At 40.3% G+C, this 16,382-nt stretch overlaps 1 protein-coding gene across 4 annotated transcripts in view; it reads left to right on the top strand.

Annotated features, from left to right (window-relative positions):
* The window catches only part of LOC121943961 (uncharacterized), a 172,294-nt gene that overhangs the window by 138,530 nt on the left and 17,382 nt on the right, over positions 1-16,382 (top strand). For all 4 annotated transcript variants that reach the window (XR_015776359.1, XM_088076334.1, XM_088076333.1 and 1 more), the window contains exon 7: positions 15,295-15,364. Coding sequence is in view for 3 of the 4 variants with exons in the window: in XM_088076334.1 (XP_087932460.1) it covers positions 15,295-15,364 (70 nt within the window). In the remaining variant the exon portion in view is untranslated. The remainder of the gene's footprint in view (positions 1-15,294; positions 15,365-16,382) is intronic.

Below are 16,382 nucleotides of genomic sequence, written 5' to 3'. Positions count from 1 at the left end.
GGACGGTGAGCATTAAAATACTGTTCTCGGTAATTAAAAGGAAGGAAAAACAGCTGACTGAAGAACTAAAGCCAGACCTGCCAAAAAATTAAAAATAGACAACAAAACAGAAAATGAAATTATAAAAATTATATGAACACAGACAGCAAATGGGAGCAAAAAGAAGAAAAAAAGGAAGAACAGAGCAAGATGGGAACAAGAGAGCAAACGCTGTAAGGACGGACATTGTAAAGACAGAGAGAGAGACACGCAAAAAGTCAGATCCTAAAGAAAGTAGACGAAAGTAAAACAAGACAGAAAATAGCCGGAGAGGAAATACATCGAAAGGCTTCTTAAACAAAGAGGAAAGACAACAGCCAAGGCCGACAGAAATATAAATATCAATACAAAGAATGAGAAGAAAGAGAGGGAATGAAAGACAAACAGAGAGACAATGATGGACTTCTGAGATGGAGATGGAGAGAAAACAAAGGAGAGGCGAAGCAAACACTCATCAAGCAGCCTGTGTTTGGTCATTTGGAAACTCTTCTTCTTCTTGGATGATGTTCCCTTGAACCCAGTGTGTGTGCACGTGCGTGCACGTGTGCGCGCTCGTGCACGCTCGCACACATTGGCCGCCAGTGCTCGAGTCTCGCCTGCCAACATCAAAAATGAAGTGGTCAGCGGACAGCTTGGCTTGTCACAGGAAGCAGTAGGCAGCCGTGCCACATGTAGCTCAGAGGACAGGCCAAGGAGGGCGGGGGCGGGAGGAGGGGTGTCTGAGAAGGAAATAAAGGGGATCGGGCATTTTCAGACACCCCCTAACCTGATCTCATCACGCCACATCTGCTGATGTGAACCCGTGGGGTGCAGGTGCTGGCGGGAGAAGGTGTCGTCATCCATATTTGATGAGTACAGGTTTTCTGTGTAAGGCTTAAATTTTACATTTAACTAACCCCCCCCCACCCCACCCCCACACACACACACGCATCAATAATAAACTGAGGCGGGAATATCACACCGTTATGCCGCCTCGCCGTTCTGCACAGCAGCTCTTACACAGAGATCGCACTGTCGGCCCCAGCAAAGGCCCCCCTTCATGCCGCCCCTGCATGTTTACACAGAACCAAACGATGCGGCATCGCTCCACTACAGTGTGTGATTATACACTTCATCGTGGCGTCCTGCAACAACGGAGGGACAACGGGCGTGGTGTTTAACACACGAGCACACTATTACAGATTTGGTCAAAACTTCGAAATGTCTCCGAAAGTGAGTGATGTCCCATGACTTCTCCTCTGGTGAAAACATCCCAGTAACCATGGCGATGGGTGTTCAAAACATTAGCAGCTTTATTTCTATTGCAGCCACCGCACTAACCGTCACTATTTACAAACGTAGGCGTGTTCATGCGAGCGATAATGGAAAGACGAGCCCCTTATATGTGGGAGCGGCCACGTATGAGGGACTTCTGGGAGCTGATAGTCCACGATTTCACAGAGGAATTGTGGATTCAAAACTCAAAGCTTGTTCTGCTGTCCCAAAATGAACAAAAACAATCAGTAATGCGGCTTTAACCCTGTGAAACCTGGTTGGACATCACTTTTCTTGTCCTGCATTTAGATGCCGTTCACAGGTTTTGAAACCTTTGAAGCCTGAAGAAACTGGTTTAATTTCTTTCATATACACGAGATAAAAGGAAATGAGCAAGAAGCAAGAAATTAGCACATTTAGTTTTTAAAGCAAAGTTAAGTTTCCAGAGAACAATATTTCTAATTATCAAAAGTATATTTATAAAAATATTTTTGGTTTTACTTTCTGTTCTTTGTTTTATTTTGTGCTAATTTCTGGGATATTTCTTCTTAAGGGTAAGCTAGGGAAAGTGTCTGGAGAACTATATCTCCAATCATCACAATTAGATTTTTTTAAATATATTTTTTGGGGAAAAACATATTTTTAATGATCATATTAAGAATATATATATAAAAGTTTGAATAATCAGAATTTTTTTTTTTTGTTAATTTCCCTGTTTTGTTTTTTTTGTTTGGGTTTTTTGTAGATTTTTTTTAACTTCATGTATTGTTTTTTGTGTGCAGATTTTCTGGTAAATTTTTAGAATTTTTCCACAATTTCTTGCTAACTTCTGTGCCATTTTCTCTTAAGTTTCTCATTGCTATCTTCCTATGTTTTTGGAAGAAATCAGGCCAGTTTGCTCTGGTTTTAAAGGGTTAAAGAGTATCGTACTAACTGTACTTACAATAACTTCTACAGGGTTAAACAAAAAAAGACCACTGTAGTTGGTAAATATCAGTTATCAGCCTTTTAACCTCTTCACATACACCAAGATCTGTGTATTTCCACTGAGGCTTGTTGTTTTCACTTTAACATCAACTGATTTCTTATTATTTCAAGTGAAATGATGATGACTCTTCTATATAACTCTTGTATCAAAATATTCAGCCTTTGTAAGAATTGTTCTCTATATTGCACACATCCTGTATTACGACAGTTTATTTTCCAGTGTTGTACAGAAAATCACGAGGGTTTGTTTGAACAAAACAGAAATGGAAGGCGGTTGTCATCCTAACAGGAGCTACAGGTTACGTTTTGTGAGCACTGGGTTGCAGAAGTGCAGCAGATATTGAATTAAAAGCAGCCCTGTCTGTATTTAGACTCAGGTGTTGTGTGAGTGTTGAAGCAGCAGGAGCACAGCAGCGTCTGTGTGTACGTTGAGGTGGCTTTCAGACTCAGGGCTCCTGTAATTGGGGAGACAAAGAAAGAAGAGCGAGCAAGGTTTTAACAATCCCACGTCAGCAGGGCTCCATCAGCCGTGAAACAAAAGGGACCCGGTGATTTATCCAGCAGAAGGAGGGGGGGTGCTGGGCGAAGGCAGAGAGGAATTATCCGGAAAGGTCATCCTCAATTTCTGTCCAGAAATGATCTTTTCCCACTATGTAATAAACATTTATCTGATCCCCTTATTGGCTTTATTAGATCTGACAGTTTAGTTAAGCCATTTGCAGCCGCCGCCGCGGGTCGTGACAGTTAACGTTGCGCAAAAGTTCCATTGCCTAGGTTTGTATTCACAGGACTGAGGGGGCAAGGACAGTAGGTCTGGGCCCGGCATTATTGCCACTGTGAAACAAAGGCTCTGCAGACCTGCTCGCGCACATTTAGACGCCCATAAATATCCGTGCAGCACATGGCGGAGCAGAGCGCCCAGACACCGCAGCCGACTGGCTGTGGTGTTTAAGGAGAACATGTGAATGTCAATTGGCTGTCGTTACTCTAAAAGCTGCACTTATGTAAGAGGTTAATGGGTTTGACGAAATAAACACCTCATGACAAAAGTGTTTTAACCCTTTGAAAGCTCAGAAAATTAGCTAGATTTCTTGCAAAAACATGGGAATAAAGCAGTGAGCAACGAAATAATAAATTATCCCAAAATGAACAAGACATTTGTAAAAGAATAAATAAATAAAAGAAAAGATAATAATAAAAATAATAATAGAATTGATCAAAAGAAAGTTAATAATAAGAAAGTAAAAACAACAGCAACCAAAAACAACACCAACAACAAGGAAATGACCTGAAAAAAGTGCTTACAAATTACTAACCCTTTATAAGATCATCGCTGGTGTCTCCGCCGGTGTCCGCTCCGCTCCCATTCTCCGCTGGTGTCTCCGCTGGTGTCTCCCCCGGTGTCCACTCCCATTCTCTGCCGGTGTCTACGAATGTCCACTCCGCTCTTATTCTCCGCCGGTGTCTTTCTAATTTCCAGTCCCAGTCTCTCATAAGGCACTGATGTGTCTAGAGTCTGCTCTGGTTGTAGACACTTTAAAAATGCCTAAAAATACAGCATCAGTGTAAGTGGACGCTGTGTTTAGTGTTTTCAACTTTAAGTTTGGTTTCAGTTGGATCACGTGACAGCCGCTAACACTTTCTGACCCAAACAGCTGACCAGCGGTGGATGAAAAAAGTAGTGCCAAAGGCAAAAGCTGCGTGATGGCGCGGTAGAGCGGTGAAAATACGCTAAATACAGCGTCCTCTTAGATATTGATATAGATTTTTTGGTAGGCCTTTTTTTAAAGTGGCTAAAACACATTTTGATGTCAACCCCTGTGGGGTGCGCGCCCCCGTGTGTTTCTGCACATCGGGAGTGCATCTGTATCTCATACAGCCCCACTTCAAAAACAACAATTTTAGGACATTTTCAGGATATTAGGACATTTGTAGGATTTTAGGGCACTAAAATAGGATAGTGCTTGTACTTTAAGGATACCAGAACTACACAAACAATTCCCAGTGTCAGTCATTTTATTTTTATTTTGTAAGTTGAGTATCAGTGCCATAGTGCATAAAAAGGCAAAAAATGTGCTTATTTATCTAAAAGCTTTGGACAAAAACATGAGAAAGTTCAGCATGCATGCCTAAAGAATAACTCATATTACCCAATAACATCTCTTACACGCCGTCATTCAAAGCAGAGCAGAACCGGGCCTGCGTCTGAACGTTCACGTGCCAATATGCTGGTGGAAGTAATGAAAGTAACCTGCCATCTAGTGATTAGCAGGTTACAAATCCTTTAGAGGAGCTGATAAATGTTGCTTTAAGACGCTCCGCCGTGCTTCTGTAATGACAGCCAATCCTGCTGTTGACGCTTGCATCAGTATGCAGCGATAATGGTGCGGTTGCAGAAGCAGTTGGGGTTGTAAACAACGTCTGTCATTCAGTTTAATAGACTTGGGGGCATTGTAATGGCTTTGTACCGCTTTCACATTCACTGCACCAAATGTGTAGAGTAAAGCGCCCGGAAGATCATTTTACCTTGAAAATAGATTAAATAAACCTTTCATCTCTCTCATAGCTCTATCTTCAAGGACGCCCCGCCTTCGCTAACGCCTCGACCCCCCCTCCCTCCTCGCCGCCACCGCAGAATACATTCTGTCTCTATTTCAATCATTTGTGCGGGCAAATGACAAAAGGTCTTTGAAATGAATTCTTATTTGTCTATTTGAATGTTTCTGTATTTACTCAGCTGTCGTCGGGTGAAATACAGCCCATCTCCACCGCATTACCTCCCTCCCCAGCTTAACTGATAAGAACACCACATACAGTATTCTCAATCCTCGTCCAAATAATGACCAGCCTGCGCACCCGTGTTGCTCCGAATTGAGAAAGTGCTTCTTATTAGCGAGATTTATGAGGCCTCCACCTCGCCACTCTTGTGGTGGACGAGCCACCTCAGAATTAGTCATCGGCATCCCAAGGTTAATTAGGTTGATCATGTCTTTAAATAGCAGGATCATCATTGCTCTTGTCTTTCGCCCGGCTCTCTGCTCCCCCTGGTTCCCTCTGCCGGATTGCAGCAAGACTGCTCATCGGCTGGGCTCCCATTCAGGAGCTGTCAGGTTTTTTTCTTTTTTTTTTTAACCAAATCCTGGCTCCCAATGTGGGGCAGGCGGGCTAAGTTAGCGCGAAAGTGAAGTTGTCACTCAGAGACAGAGGAGGTGCGGTGCAGTGTGGGCCGGAGGAGCTAACGGTTTGCCTGCGCCTCGCCTCCAATCCAGACCATCTGTGGCCCCAGCTGGAGTGCCAGCGATGGTCTGGCACTTGTACCGCGCCATATTTACAGATCTAAACACAAATGGCTACTGCCTGATTGTTTCACGATTCATTAGTCAGACAAGCTCGGCTCTCGCGCCAGCCCAGCTGTTACAGAGTAAACCTTTGTCACTTAATAGGGCTGCTTATTGCCTCCCCATCAAACGTATTGATCTGTGGCCTCCTCCTTTAAGGTGAGGTGACGGGGAGCACGGGGACGGACAGGAGGAGGAGTCGGTGACACGGCAGGGGTCAAGAGGATGTACGGAGGGTTTATTAAAACATGATCCACCAGGAGAGATGTGAGTGAGAACGGGAAAAAAAATCTACAATTGATTTTAAGCCTTTGAAACCGTGGCAAGTTGGCTTGATCATTTACAGAAAAAACATGGGAAGAAGGAAATGAGAAAAAAACTTAAGAAGAACTGTACCAAAAAATTAGCAAGAAATTAGTAAAGAGTAAAGCAAAATTTCCTAAAATTTTACCAAACAAAAACAAACAAAAATTCCATAGGTAAGTAAGAAAAAAAAATCAATGAATTACCCCAAAAAATGCTTAATAAATAAAAAAAAATTCTATAAAATGATTTTTAAATATACAATTATGATAATAAAATGGAGTTTTAAAATAAAAATAAATTATTTAATTTTTTAAAAATAATTTACCAAATCTTTTAGTTTCTTTCAGTTTAAGGATAAATCAAACCAGTTTTCTCAGGTTGCGATGGTTTCGTCACTTGTGAAAGGCATCTGAACACAGCACAAGAAAAGTGATGCTGATCCAGTTTTTAAGGGGTTAAGCAGCTTTTTCATATCACATAGTGCTGTTGCATCTCTGTGGTCTTCACAGTTCAACTTTGATTTTACTTTGAACCAAACAGCTGAATTTATTAAAATTTTCTCTTGATTTCAGTTAAAGTTGTAAATCAACTCTTGTAAGTTTGATTTTTGTAAAAACCTGCAGGCTCTCTGGCTGTGATGTATTTTTTTCTCCCTGTGGGTCTTATTTGCCAAATTTTAGATTTTGTAAAAAAACCCAGAAGTTCAAGTACTCAACTACAAAAAAAAGGTCCTTTACTTAATGTGTCGTTGTGAGTGGGAACCTGCTGCACTTCTGCTAATCTACAGCAAAACATCAAAAATTTGGATATGACCTTAAATATGCAAACGTGGCTGAGGCAAAGTCAGTGGCTTTTTTGGATTTAGATACCAGGTTACTAAATTTGCTGTTAGGATACATTTTGCTCATGTAAAAACCTGTAGTTTATTGATTAAGTTGCTAAGATTACATGATAATATATGGCCGGGGTTCGGCAACCCGTATCTCCATATGTGGGTCTTTAGCCGTTCTCCACTGGCTCCCTGTGGCTTTAACATAAACTGATATGGAAATAAACAACAGTTCATTTTTTGCAGTTTTAATAGGCTGATGTAAACTCGAAAAAATGGCTCTTTTGATAGCAGTTACCTGTAAAATGTAATATGGTATTAATGTTAAATGCTGTCCATGTAGAGTGACCTAGATTAAACAAAAAAAAATCAAATATAGAATACTACAAAATATATACAATACAATACGGTACAATACGATACGATATACTTCATTGTCCCTGTAGTGGAAATTTGTCTTGGACTGCACAGATAATGCCTCCACACTTACAACAAAAACAATAATCACACCATGACATTAAAAACACAACAGACTGAACAAAAGCAACACCAGATGTACAAGTGCAATACAAAAATATGAAAAATAAAAGAATACATGAAAATATTAATACACCTAAAACAGCTATCAACCTCTAGTTTAAACGCTCTTAGCATTAAACTGCAACCCATTTTCTTTGCAGCTTCCATGTTGTTCCCACTTTACGACCTCAAAACACATCAAAGTCAGAAGCACAACTTCCCAACTCGGAAACTCCGACCTCCTGACATCACCTGAACGCAGCATTAGTCCAGACTGAAGGTTGCTGTGAGGTTCAGGCCAGAGCCAAGGCCCTAAAGTATCTGATAAAACAGGAACAGCAGCCTCAGCAATATGTGTGTCGCTGCAAAAATAAAAGCTGTCCTCAAACTTACGGACCCATTCCTTAGAAGACAAAGAGAGGGGTAAAAAAACAAAAAAAGCCAATCCTCAGGTCAAGCGTTTTACACCACTAAGTGGAAGAGGGTGTATTGATTTCACATTAAGAGCGGCGGGACGGGCTCCACACTATCAAAGTAAATCACTGATCCGGACCTCAAAGACAAGCTCAGCTATTGGCTTTCTGCCATTCTCCATCCCGTCAGCACAATCTATGAACGTCAGCTGGGCGCGCCGCGTATGGTGGCCTAAACGGCGACATTGATCCGTTTTTGTGTGTAAATTTGTCACCGCTCATCACGGAGGAGGAGAAATGAGACTTGTTACGGGTTGACGTGGGCGGGGTCGGAGGTCAGGTGGAGGGGGGATAACAATGGTGCAAAGAGAGAAACCCCAATGGAGCGATGAGGCTGGGATTTAACCGACACCGTGACATTTGTATTGACTCGCCGTCGTCCCTGCTGAAACATACACATACAGACACACTGTCTCTCTCTCTCTACAGTAAACGTGTACGGTAGAATAAGCATTATACGTCTCAGAACTTTAAATACCTGATTTAATTAACACTTTATTAGCTAATTAGCGCATGTTGATTAATGCTCTATTAATTCTCCACAGAGCCAATTGAATCCTCAATGGCTACATTGGGCATTAAAGTGGCAAACGGTGTAATTAGTCACCCGGGCTCTGGTGGGTTTGCAGCTGTGCAGAGTTAAGATGATTTACAAAAATTTCTGATTGTGGTTTTCTTCCATTTATGTATTTTTGTTGTTTGTCTAATGAACTTTTTTTTACTGCGGAAACTTTGTCTGCATGCATTCATGTGTCCTTCTGGCTGTTCACCTTTGCACGCACATGTTTCCTATCTTTTTTGTTAGTAGGGCAAAGCAAAGGCAGCTTTATTTGTATCTCACATTTCATACAACAGGGCAATAAAAAGTACTTTACAAAGCAATAAAATATAAAACATAATAAAGGATACAGATTAACAATGAAAGAGAAAAGAGCTAAGATATAAAAGGTAAACTTATTACTAAAGGATTTACAAAATGTAAGTTTATTTTATATTTAAAATATAAGTTAAAAGTGCAGACAAGAGCTGCAAAAACTAAAAGATTATTTAAATTCAAGTTTAAGTTTCAAGTTTAATAAGTTTGTTGTCATTAGTGGACGGAGTAAGCAGTTTAAAAAAGGAATATTGTTAGCTTTGACTTATTTAAAATGTGTATAGCCTATTTAAAAATAGGCTATACACTCCTTTGCCATTGCCAGTAGAGCAGAGCTGTGTACATGGCTCTGCAGCAGATGAGTCCATTCTGGACAAGTATGCCTTTCTCTCTCTCTCTCTGTGTGTGTGTGTGTGTGTGTGTGTGTGTGTGTGTGTGTGTGTGCGCAGGTTGTTTTGTTGGTGTGTCCATTTGACATCACAGACAGGCCGGAGAATAAGTAAACAGCAGAAAGCAGCATGGACAGATGTCTTTGAGAACTAAATTGCAGTTACTGCTCTTTATATATTTTTATATACTATTATATACTTATTCAAGATCTCTTTCAAACTCTTTACAGACTATCTTGTATCAATGTTTTAGCGCTGCTTAGGTGGAGACAGTATTTCAGTGGTGGTGTGTTCACCTGGGTGTTGTATTTCCATTAATGCCGATCAGAGCTGGAGGCGATAAAGAGAGAGCCATTTGACCCGGGTATGAATTACATTTTCTAGACTTGGAGGAACTTATTTTCACCATCTATTTACTTTGCGATGCATCGTGTTTCAACTTTAAATCTTAATCTGCAAATACACAGCTGTAAAATAAATGTTGTGCAGTAGTTTGTAGGGACAAGTAATACAAAGTGAAATAAAATGAAAAATTAGGTTATTTTTAAATGGTACTGGGTAAATGTAATTAGTTAGGTTCCCCTGCTTCTTATTAGTTTTCCTGCATGTGTTTATGTGTGTGTCGGTATGTGTGTATAAGGTGTTAATGCAAATGTGGGTTTGCATATGTGCAGGTGTGTTTGTGCACACATCCGTGGGAGTTGAGGGCATGCATGCCTATGTGTGTGTATGACTGTGTATTTCTCAGTATTTCTGTTGCTTTTCTGCACACACACACACACGCGCGCGCACACACACAGACAGCTCAGGCTTTGTACAGCTGCCGACCCTCAGAGAGGCGTGCTGGGGCAGCGTGAGCCTCCAGTGCATCTATCATCACGCTGACAGGGCTGCCGTCCCCACACACTGTTCAAAGTGAGATCTTCAGTATGGCTGCTTAGCAAATAATTGATGGGGTGCTTCCCGCTTTTTAAGGAGAGGAGCGGTTAGACGGCAGGCCAGCGACAAGCACTTTTAAAGTGACGCGTGAATCACTCTTTCATGACCCATAAAGCCATCTGGAATAACAAAGCACCCGGCTACCGTTTGGGTCTTTATTCAGAGTTTCAGGGACTCACCGGTGGAGTTGCTCTTTTTTTAGATTAAGCAATGATGCCCTGTCTCTGACTCCCGGGTTGTATAATTTTTCTTTCCTTTTTACTGTTTCTTTCCAAGGCATCTTGTCATATGTCTGCGAATAAGGTTTGCAGTCATGTTTCTACTTCTATCTCTGTGTTAGCCAAATATCTAGAAATACAGTTAATGTCTATAAATGAAGAATATGTAAAAGCTGAGAACTAGGGGACAAGCATCTGTGCAATGTTAGGATATCTGAGATTATATTGGTCCATAATTCAGAGTATTATTACAGCAGTAAACCACTATTAGTAATGTAAAGATGAAAGTGCAGTCATGGCGTCCTGAGCGTACAATGAAGTCACACCATTACTGTGCCTCTCTGTTTTGTAATCCGAGCTTCTCTGTGGTTTGTTGTAGGGGTCGAACGATATTGGTCTTTTGAGGCTGATACCAAATATTAGGAGTTAATGAGACTGATAACCGATATTTGAAACTGATACGCATTTACCACAAAAATGAAAATATTTGTCAATATTTAAATTTTGAAATATATATATAATAGCAGTAGTAATAATAAAAAGAAGCACAACTTTAAAGAAAAATAGACTAAGTAAGTCTGCTGAATCTAACAAGTGTTTTTTATTGATCATGATTTCAACATTTCATTTGTTTGAAGTAGAAAACGTATACATAGTACATAGTCTCACTTTAAACAGTTTTGGCTGCAAGCTAGGAGAAAGGTTTTGGATTTTAATACGCCAATGGCCAAAATAAGACCATCAGAAAGTGTACTGTAATGTACTTCTCTACCAAAAACAACAGATGCAAGTTAAAGGAAGTAAAATAAATAAAACATCAATAAAATAGGTAAAAGAAAAAGACAGAGTAAGTCTGCTGAATCTAACAAGTGTATTTTATTGCTCATAAATTCAATATATCATTTGTTAGAAAAGTTACACATAGTACATAGTCTCACTTTAAACTATTTTGGCTGCGAGCTAGTAAAAAGTTTAGGGATTTTAGTACGCTGATGGCCAAAATAAGAACATCAGAGAGTACTCTGATATAGTACTGTACCAGTGCTTCAGACTCTGAGACAGAGTGTATAACTACAGTATTAACTGGTAATTCCTGCTGTAAACTAGTCACAAGTTGCAGCTCACAGAACCAAAAAAGTTCTTTGTGTTCTGTTCCAGAAACAGAGAAATCCTCTCGGCCTGACATCTGTATTGACAGAACATAGTGAACAGTGAAGTGTGATGCCTGCAACGTCTGCGCGCTGTCTCTCCACTTCCTGTTATTGTCCAGCATGTTTGAATGGCGTCTGGAGCCCACTGCACCTTCCCAGCAGATGGACTGCAAATATGGCCTCTGATTTATCTGGCCACTGATTAACTGTGAGAAAACAACACTCCACCAAATGTGTATGTGTATGTGTGTGGTGGGAGGCGGTGGTGGGGAGGAGGACGCTAATATATTCATGAAAATGTATTCATAAAAAATGATAATTGTGATCGAAACCCCTCGGTGGCTCAGAGGATGAGTCAATAAAAAGCAGGCGAAATTGACAGGCGCCTGTTATATGGACAGCACTTGCAATAACAGATGGGGGGGCAGAGGGATGGACTGTGCACGGGCGCCTGATTGATCACACCAAAGTGGGTGAGTGTTAAAATGTTACGCAACAAGCTTTTATTTCCTTCCTTTGCACTACTTCATCATACATGATTATTCTACGGTGAGAGGAATAATTTGTGGAGTCTATTTTCAGGATGTTGCAGCTCAGATCTTAACACTTAAACCGTTATTCGCTTGTAATCCTGTGCTGCTAAGTCATTCGGGGTTAATTCGAGGTAATTCCACTCACTTTAAGTGGCGACATCAGCTCCAAATGTAAATGTTAACCCTGTGAAACCTGGAGCGACATCACATTTCTTTTACTGCTCTCAGATGCCGTTCACACGTGAGCAAATTGGTTTGATTTCGTTCAGAAACACGGGAAATAGGCAATGAGCAACTTGGTGAGAAATGTTTCACAAATTGCAAGAAATGAGTAGATTTACCAAAAAACAGCTAGGGAAAAAAGAAAAAAATCTAGCAAATTATATTATTATTATTTACTATTATATTATTATTTCTTATTTTCATAATAACAGATTTTAAGATTTAAATTTGAATTAAACAGTGTTGAGCACTTTTACCAGGCAAATTTTGTTTGTTTATTGTTTTTTAAACTTTTTTTGCATGTTTTTTTTTAAATAAATTTGTAATGTTCTTGTACTTTTCAGTAATTATTGCTAATTTTTGTGTTCTTTCTTCTTTCGTTCTTAATTAGGGCCTGAGCACCAGCGGTGCGAGGACACTATTCTTTTTTTTTTCTTTTTTAATGAACAAGTGAGATGCATTTTTGAGGGCTTTAACATACTTAAAAAGTCACCAAATTTTGCGCAGACATCAGGACTGGCGAAAAATTTGATATTTTGCGGGTGACCTGTATGGGCTCAAAAAATGGCTGAGGAGTGCCACCTAACAGACTTCAACGATGGCCCCGACGTGCGTGAAGGTGCGAGGGCCCGTTCATCGCTGCTTGCAGCTTTAATTGCATATTAAAATTATGTAACAAAATTATAATTTTAAGCACTTTTTCAGTTTATTTAGTTATTTATTTATTTTACAAATTTTCAAATTTCTTGTATTTTTTAATAATTTGGGGGGTTCTTTTTTTCTTACTTACATATTTAAAATGATTAATTAATTATTAATTTTTAAGCACTTTTTCAGGTCTTTTTTTGTTTGTTTTTGGCTTTTTTTTGTTTTTTAAAAAAGTCATTTTCTTTTTCGTTTTACTTATTTCTGGCTCATTGCCTTCTTGCCATGATTTTGAAAGAAATCAAGCCAATTTACTCAGGTTTCAAAGGGTTAACATGTACAATCTGACACACATTCACACTTTGAGCTGGGTTTGGACTCCACAAAGTTGTTTTTTCTTTGTTTTGTTTTTTTTTAACTCGTCAGACTTCAGCTCCCTCGTTGTGTGAGCGTTAAGCGGCGAGTTGGACAAGACTCAGACATAGATGAATGTCAGCCATTATCGCGGGCGGCCATTTGTGCTGGTATTTGACTCACTAATGATCGTCTTCCAGGCAGGGTTCATCAGCTTCAACGCACGCACACACACACACGCACACACACACAGACTCAAACTTGGGGCTAATTTGTCCCTCCAGTTTATCATTTCACCATAACAGTCGGCTCACCCACCCTCCCGCTTTGCCTTTTAAAGCACTCAGTCAGGATACATGTTTTGTTAGGGGAGTTTGGCAACAGGTTTTGCAGTGTCGGTGGTATGATATCCGTCCTGGTGTGGACTCCTGGCCCGGCCGGACCCCCCGCTGGTCCGTGCCAGCCTCGTGTGTTGGCAGGCCCACCTGGACCCAGCACCTGCTTCTGTCACTGAACATGGCAGGGTGACGAGTGTGGGGAGGAGGGTATTTGTTTATTTGCAAGAGCCTCAGGAATAAATCAGCTGAGGCTGCACAGGGACAAATCTTTATGTGAGAGTAAAACTGTCTCATCAGGACACACCACAAACTTTTAGTGGGTCAGACTTTTATTTTTCAGAGTGTGGAGCTAAAAATAATCTTATTGTCTGTTTAACTTGAATGTGTAGAGACGAATAATCAAACTTTTTCCAGGGAACAACTGAAGTAATTGAGCCCTGACAGTAGTGTTGTAGTCAAAACCAGCCCATAATAACCGAGACCAACACTTGACCAGAGTGTGCAGATATATGTGTGTGTGTGTGCGTGTGTGTGTGTGTATAGGTAGATAGATAGATACATAGATAGACAGATCAATACAGCCATGATGGCGATGCCGTATGGCTTCAGTTTATCATAGGAGTCCATAGCCACAGCGCTTTTGGACCTTCGTTGCGGTAACGCCTGCGTCTCAGACGCCGCGCCCGTCTGAGCTCCACACCTGCAGGATCAAACGACTTGATCAGTTGTCTTATAGTATCTTTCAACATATCAATGTATCCCCTTTGAACTGCACGCAGGTGCATCCACAGATACCTTTGCATTTGTCCATTACCCGCGGTTTCAGCTTGCACGCGTGCGGCCATCTCTTTCAAGCCTGTAAGGTTTATCTTTCTGAACAGACGCAGTTTTCGGCACAGTCTCTTCAAAATCCTAATTCTGATAAAAAGACTGTGTTTATGAGCTAGAAGAGAAAGAATGTCTTTGTTATTAAAACTGATTCTGATGTACAATTTCACTAATTCATCTATTCAAGCTGTTTTTGTAGAGGAAGTCACATGCACTGTTTGTAAATCTCAAAAAGTTAATTCTTGAACTTTTATTTCAACTCGACATTTTGACTTTTTTGTAGGCATTTTTGTCGACTTTATTCTAGACTTGCATAGTAAAAAAAAAAAATCTCTCCTCTTAAAAATGTTTCTCCTGCCTGGCTCTAATCCTCCTTCATAAATGTGTGATCATTTTTTATGTTTTTTATTATGCATGTAAGACCCTAAACTGCATATCAAGAAAGTTTTTTTTAATGATTTGGGTTCCTGGAGGTTTTTAAGACAAATTAGGCAGCCAATCACAGCGGCGTCTTTGGGTAGTTCAGATTCAAGCTGGTTCTTAATGACAGCAATAACAAGAATTACAACACAGTTTTGATTGGTGGTTGTAACGATGTTTTTCATAGTAAATCACTGTGTGGCGTGTGTACCCACCAAACACTGGTGCAGCTGAGGGGAGGAGGGGGGAGGAGGGGGAGATGGACAGAGTTGGCAGCGCAGTGTGAGCCCTTCAGTAAGGTCAGCTCGCTCGCCCCACTCCAAAATATCCCTGGGAGAGAGAGACAGAGAGAGGGGAAGTACATTATACCTAATGATGCCTCGCCAAGAGTTGCTGAGTGTTGGGCAACGGGCGAGAGAACAGGGGGAGATATACGGCCAGCACCCCCGGGGGGGAGAAAAAGAGAGAGAGACCGACTGGCTTTAAAACATTTGTGCTTTTGCGTCAATGTCACTGCCCCTTTTACACACACACACACACACACACACACACACATATGTATATGCTTTTCTTGTTAGTTTTCGACTTTTTTATCACTTATTTTCAGGTCTTTTCTTCTTTTTTTCTTTCTCTTTTAGACAGTCCCTCAAAGAGTCAACAGTGGTCTGAAAAAAGCTACACAGCAACCAACAACTCCTCGTTTTGCAGGTAAGTCTAATTTTTGTTTTGTGTAAAGATGGACATGGCCTCAGTTTTATCCTGAAAGTTGAATAATTTAATGGTGGAAAAAGTCCCGAAACAATATTATAGACCATCCAAACCAAAAATCCAGCCTGCAAATGAAGTATTTATTCACAGAAGTTAGAAAAACCTAAAAAAAAAAAAAAAAAAAGTACATTCAAAAAAGTGAAAGCATTGCATTGTTAGTTTTCCAAGCAACTACCAAACCCAATGCTGAATAAATGGCCTCTGTCATCTTGATATATCTGTTAAATCCACTTGAAATCCCCTTGTAACACGTTGTCAGAAAGCCCTCATCTGTTGCACAGTTAAAATACTTTCCTGATCTGACAAAGCTGGGGTTCATGTTTGGGAAGGTTAGGAGTAAAAACAACTTGATCTCGGTTAAAAAAAAAAAACAAGGTTGACTCTCGTTAAAAAATGGGAAGCAAAGAGCGACCTGCTATTATCAGAGTTCACTCTGTTTACTTTTATGCACCCGGACATCGTACTAGAGGACTTTGTCACTTTAACATCAGCATATGATGTTTTTTAGCCACCTGCTGAAATGATTGATGTCAACAGTCTTTCAAGGATTTCAGTAACACACACACACACACACACACACACACACACACACACACACACACACACACACACACACACACTCAGCTGACTGCATGCAGTTCAACAATTGAGATCCATGAACAAATATGAATATTTAATATTTAAGTGTTTATATTAATTATTCATAAAACCGGCACTTTGCAAATGGATTAAATTAATTATGTTGATAGAATTAGACGAGATTTGGAGGTTAATATAATAATGTTTGTATTATATTTGCTGTAATGGATTCAGAGCCATCTCCTATTAATTGGATTGATGACAGTTGGAAGCCGCCGGGGTCATTTGTGCATCATCAAGGCTTTACATTAGTCAAGTCTGATGAAGTGTGTGCACGACTTTTAGAAGAGGAGGAAGAGTAGCCCACGACTGTAGTTTA

Source organism: Plectropomus leopardus, chromosome 4 (assembly GCF_026936395.1).
Source record: "Plectropomus leopardus strain MGB_pleo_1.0 chromosome 4, ASM2693639v1, whole genome shotgun sequence".
Taxonomy (NCBI): domain Eukaryota; kingdom Metazoa; phylum Chordata; class Actinopteri; order Perciformes; family Serranidae; genus Plectropomus; species Plectropomus leopardus.
This window is presented reverse-complemented; position numbering and strand designations above follow the sequence as displayed.